Source organism: Tripterygium wilfordii, chromosome 14, assembly GCF_013401445.1.
Source record: "Tripterygium wilfordii isolate XIE 37 chromosome 14, ASM1340144v1, whole genome shotgun sequence".
Lineage (NCBI taxonomy): Eukaryota > Viridiplantae > Streptophyta > Magnoliopsida > Celastrales > Celastraceae > Tripterygium > Tripterygium wilfordii.
Window position 1 is genome coordinate 5434812 of NC_052245.1, and position 6171 is coordinate 5440982.

The 6171-nt window shown below is 36.8% G+C and overlaps 1 protein-coding gene across 1 annotated transcript; it reads left to right on the plus strand.

Annotated features, from left to right (window-relative positions):
* Positions 1-421: 421 nt before the first annotated feature.
* On the plus strand, positions 422-4049 carry LOC120014901 (periplasmic beta-glucosidase-like). The gene is made up of 9 exons (XM_038867017.1): positions 422-644; positions 746-953; positions 1051-1141; positions 1954-2099; positions 2246-2489; positions 2601-2705; positions 2785-2967; positions 3133-3334; positions 3459-4049. The coding sequence occupies exons 1-9, from the start codon at positions 437-439 to the stop codon at positions 3950-3952; spliced, it is 1881 nt and encodes a 626-aa protein (XP_038722945.1). The 5' UTR covers positions 422-436; the 3' UTR covers positions 3953-4049.
* The last annotated feature ends 2122 nt before the right edge of the window (positions 4050-6171 follow it).

Here is a 6171-nt window from a genome sequence, read left to right on the forward strand (position 1 = left end):
GGATGTTTCACTGGAAATCAATTCATTTGTGGCTGAAGAGAAAGAAACAGAACTTCAATCAAAACTGTACAGGAAAAGGAGGATTTAGACAATGGCAGGTTTGTGGCAGCTATATATTATATATGATGTCCTTTCTTCATCAAAAGGACCAAGTCCCTGATTTCGATACAATAAGTCAAGATGCTGCTATTACTCTGATTACTTCAATGCACTCTATAATATTCTGTAATAAACAAAGACTGTCTGGTCTTATTCCTGATTTCGTTGCTATAACTTTGTTAGATTATCCAAGTGAAGTTCTTTTAGGTGCATGAACTTGTGAGTTGCAGATTTAAAGCAGCAGAAAGGCACAAATGTTAAATTGTTTACTCCATTTCGAATATCAATGTGGAGCAACTGGTTGCTATTATATAGGGCATTCCTGCAAGGAAGAATTATGTCTCAGTACGAGAGAGAGAAGCAAGGAACTAATCAAATTTGTGGAGTAGATGATTCTTGCTGTGTCTACAAAGACCCCAACCAGTCAGTGGAGGCTAGGGTGAAAGATCTCCTCTCCCGAATGACGTTGAGGGAGAAAGCTGCCCAGATGCTCACCATTGAGAAAACTTGTGCTGATTTCTCTGTGATCAAGGACCTCTCTCTAGGTAGTCATCTCCTATCTCTCTGTTGCTCTTTATTCTAATATACAATCATAGTCATAATATACAATCATAGTCACTCATTTTCATTTTTTGAACAAAAGCAGGAGGTTTCTTTGTGGCCATGCCCTATCATTACCCTGATATAATCGATTCTCCAACGGACTTGGTGAATATGATGGAATCAGCCCAGAACGAAGCACTTGCATCACGTCTAGGTATACCTATCTTCTGTTGTAATGATGCTATGCATGGTGAAGCTATGGTTCACGGTGCCACTGTCTTCCCTCATAATATTGGACTTGGAGCAGCTAGGTTAGTTGTTACTTGATCTATTCGGTAAAACAGCTATTTAACATTTGTTAGATTCTTGTTTTCAGCTCAACTAACGATTTTGGTTGGTTTCTTATAGAGATGCAGACTTGGTCCAACGGATTGGAGCGGCTACAGCCTTAGAGGCCAGAGCAGTAGGCATGAATTATATTTTCAGTCCTAACCTGGCAGTGAGTGGTTTACACAAAAGTATATTTGTTTGTTTTTTCATCATGTTTAAGAGGTATGGTTCTAAAGTCGGGAGGCCAAAATTAGCTTCTCCAAAACTACTTGTTCTCTGGGTAGCTCTTCAGCTAAACAACATCATTTTTCACCATTTTTTTGTGTTTTCTACTAGATGTACCAATTTGGTACTGAATCCCCAAGCATAACCTCTATCAAATTGGTGTGGGAAGATAAGACATCCTTTGGCTCAGAGCTAGCTAGTGACTTAATGTCTGGACTTAGTCATCCTTTATTCCTAGCAATGTAAGGTTTTAGGTTCCCTTTTTTTCCCAGTATGGGATGGTTCACCTGACCAAAATATATATGATGAATTTCGGCAATAGAATCTGTCACAATCAATTAAGAGTAGAACTGAACAGATTATAATCCTCAGGTTCTTAAGTTAATGAAGACATTTTATTGGTTCTTTCTCTTTTAGAAGGGGAAAGAGATGAAAGTTGAAACGACTGACATGTAGTGGTGGTGTTTTTGTGTTGTGTTGAGCTATCTGATGTGTTTGTGTGTGTGACTATATGTATTTGATCAACAATATGCTACGGGAAGCTGTCATCTGCCTGTTGTCAAATGGTCAGATTGCCAAAAGATAAGATGGACTATTCTAGTTGCAAAATGTTTGGATTTGTGTCGACAAAAAAAAAAATTTGGTTCAAAGATGAGAGTTGTGATATCTTTTGTGCTAACATTTTCATTGTGTTTCTGTATTTTGATCAAAAAATTATTGCCCTGCTTCGATGATAATTACGATGGGCTGCTGCAGGTAATGAGGGATCTGAGGTGGGGGAGATGTTTTGAGAGTTTCAGTGAGGATCCTGAACTTGTTCGAAGCATGACTTCATTTATTTCTGGTTTACAAGGGGTGCCACCAGAAGGACACCCTCAAAACTATCCTTTTGTAGGAGGAAGGTATAGGAAATGCGTAATTACATTTAAATTACAAGATTATGTGTAAGATTCTCTAGCAATTCCGATGGCGTATTAAAGAGTTTAGGCAATATCTGCATTAATTTTCTATTTGAATTCAAATCCTTAGCCTTCTTGTTTTACTGCAGAAGAAAAGTTCTTGGTTGTGCCATGCATTTTGTGGGGGCCGGGGGCCCTGAATTCGGTTTAATGGAAGGTGACACGAAATGCTCCTTTTCTGACTTGGAGACGATCCATATGACACCTTATTTGGATGCTTTGGCTAGAGGAGTTTCCACAGTTATGCTTTCTTATACTGCTTGGAATGGAATCAGACTTCACGAACAACATTTTCTCATTACAAATATATTGAAAGAGAAGCATGGTTTCAAGGTACTGAAGCGCTTTTCTTTATCATTTAGGCCTTCCTTGTGACCCTTAAAAGATAAATAATATGAAACTACTTAGATTTCGACATGAGAAACTTATGAATGTGTTGGTTGGGGTTTTGTAATCTCAGACTGGGAAGGCATTGATACCATAAGTGATCCTTACAGAGCAGATTATAGGTATTGTGTTGCTGCTTCCTTTAACGCAGGAGTTGACATGGTGAGATATTTAACTCAGGCCTGCTGAACAGATGTATACATGCATAACTATTATACGACTGACAAGAACTATATGACAGGTTTTTGAACCCTACAGACATGAAGAATTCATGGATACTTTGACATCTTTAGTTGAATCAGGAGATATTTCTATGGCCAGGATTGATGATGCTGTCGAACGGATTTTGGGAATCAAATTCATTGCTGGACTCTTTGAACATCCTCTTGCTGATAGAGAATTGCTAGACACAGTAGGTTGCAAGGTATGCTCATGAAAACTTCATGATGAAATAAAATATTCCTTATTCCTTTGCATGTGGTGAGGCACTGTAATTTGAAATGTCATTCTATTCCATTTGTCAATCTGCAGAATCACCACACGTTGAAATTGTTATACCAATTTTAAAGTCTTACTCTGATTTCTTCAGGCACATAGGGACCTTGCTCGTGAAGCTGTCCGGAAGTCCCTAGTTCTGTTGAAGAATGGGAAAGATAAAAATAAACCACTACTTCCTCTGGATAAAAAGGCCAAAAGAATTCTGGTAGCTGGAAGACATGCTGATGATCTCGGGTATCAGTGTGGAGGGTGGACAATGACCAAATACGGAACAAGCGGCAGAATCACTATAGGTTTTCTCTTCTTCCTTGAATCTTTTCCTTTGCTATTACCTTTCGAACTTGTGGCATTAAGTACTTGGAATAACAGAATGGCATTAAACTGTATTTAGCTTATATGTTACTGATATGTTAACAGGCACAACTATCTTGGAGGCAATTAAAGAAGCTGTAGCAGACAGAACAGAAGTAATCTATGAACCAGACCCTTCCCCAGCCACATTCGATGGCAAAGAATTTTCTTATGCAATTGCTGTTGTTGGAGAACCAGCATATGCTGAAAGCAAAGGCTACAACACAGAACTCACAATTCCATTCAATGGAATTGACATTATAAATCTGGTATGCGATAATGTTCCAACCTTGGTGGTTCTAATCTCAGGAAGACCTTTAGTCTTGGAAACAAATCTGCTGGAGAAGATGGATGCACTAGTCGCTGCGTGGTTGCCTGGCAGCGAAGGCAGGGGAATAACAGATGTGGTATTTGGAGACTATGAATTCCAAGGGTTGCTCCCGGTGACTTGGTTGAAAAAAGCAGAACAGTTGCCCATGAATTATGGACATCAATCTTATGATCCTTTGTTTCCTTTAGGCTATGGACTTAGGATGGGTCCGAACAAATGTAATGAGTGATCAGAGTCCATCAGGATTTAGTTTTGTTATCATTTTGTTCATGTTATGTGGATCTGGTTATCTGCTTAATGTTGATACTTACCAGTTTGTGTTGAAATGTTGTGGGCGATGCCAATGACCATAAAGTTGGCAATTTTGTCATCTGTCAGCACAATAGGAAAACAAGGTATGCTTATATCATCTGTCAAACAAACACAATAGGAAAACCAACCAGTGTCAGGCATGTAAGGAGATGGGTATAGAGTCTCCATGATTTAAAGTGCAATAATCAACGACTCAGAAGTTCATAGCCTCCAAAGTAAGGGGAACAAAGGCATCTAGTAGAGTGTTCACCAATTAGAGGGGAATCAAGAATCTGCTATTTCTTAACAGGCATGAACTAAAGAATCAAATAAAGACCCGACTTTTGAGAATTCAAGAGAAACATGGAAAGAGAATGAAAATTCTGATATGTTCACACAAATATTATATATAGAAGATAACCAAAACCCTAATCAGAGTACTACACCACAAAAAGGAAGTGAAGTACAGAGGAAGAACCCAACATCAAAGGATAATCAGAAAGATCGAAAAGTTAATAAAGATTGGATACAATGTAAGATCCGGTGTATGTATGCACGAATTATACAAAGTGTAGATGTTGAGGATATAGAAAGGTGGATTGAATAGGCGAGGAAATAGGATGGTGAATCTAAAAGAAGTATTTTGAAAGTTGGTGACTTTTCTGGGATGTTGCCAATAAAAAGTAATACACTTTTCTCCCCACCAAAATTTTCGACACATATTTTTGGACTGGGCTAAGTTTGATTATGATCCAGCCCAATCATTGATATAAGCACACTCGATGAGTTGGGCCTAAAACGCATTTCAACATATAATTGGTGGATGAGTTTATATATTCATTTAAAAGCTTAAAAAGTTGTATATGCTTGTGAGTGAGTCGTTGGTTGAATAACAATCACCTTGCATGTAAGAGACCAACCCACCAATTAAGACATGGGTCCAAGTTCCACCCCTCCCAAAACCCCTTGTTTCAAAAAATATAAAACTGAAATGTACGTGACTCGCTATATTTTTTGTGATTTAATATTTTTGTGGGTAAAAGAAGGTGGTTTTTTTTTTGTGTTATTTTTTAATTGAATTATTTAGAATTGGACATTTAAATTGCATGACAATCTAGTTGCGGGGAGCATGATCCGAACCTGTTATTTTTGTGATCAACCAACTCTCATAGAATTAAAGAAGTTATGAACCAAATGCACTTTTCCAAAAAAATATTTCATAAAGTTTCATGATTTAATTGCCTCAATTTTGTAACAAATTCAACATTTTTATTATGTCTTCGGTTAAAGTAGGTTGTCATGGTCTTATTTAATATCATGTCCCAATTTAATGATATAGATTTCATTACACACTTATTATCCCCGTTCATCTACTACAAATTTTTAGTCTCTCCTGTTTGTTTACTTAAATTGTTTCATTATTGTTTGTACATTCAAAATATTGGAGGAAATTAAATTAACAAGATAGATTGTATATATTTAAACTGTTGAGAACATGATCATAGTATTTCAAACAAAAGAAATTGAAACGAATAGAAATGAAGAACATGAGAAGAGTACTTCGATAATGTCTAGCATTGGTGTGGATTGCACATGGTTCGTAAAACGGGGCTTCAAGAACATACGTTAACCATTGTCTCTTTACATGACACTAAGGAAGGAGTTGTTTCATCACATATTCATATTAGGTTTTATGAATTCTTTTGAATTTCGATTTAGGGTTTCACCCATTAAATTCTTGAATGTTTAGTCTGTAAAACAATCCGAGGGATAGGGTCAACTTGAGGTCAGACCCAATGGTCAAATAACGTGTTCTACTAGGCTTGTTAATGAGCCGGCTACTTCCCACTAGGCTTGATGGGGGTTTTCCATCCAATTATTTTTCAATTCAATTCGAGTTTGGCATCCCGGGAAAGGTCTACAATACCTCTCGTTAAAATAAATTATTATACCTTAAACTAATTTTAAATCATTGAATTTTATAACTTGTGGCTAAAAGTTAATTCAAGGTAAAATAAAAAAAAATTTACTTTGTTAATCATCAACAAAAATTGCTCATACTAAATTCTTTTGAATTCCTTCTCAAAACTGAAAAATAAAAGTTGCCCATGTTTTTATCTAACAAACCCAAATGAAACTTTAAAGTGTCCTATGATA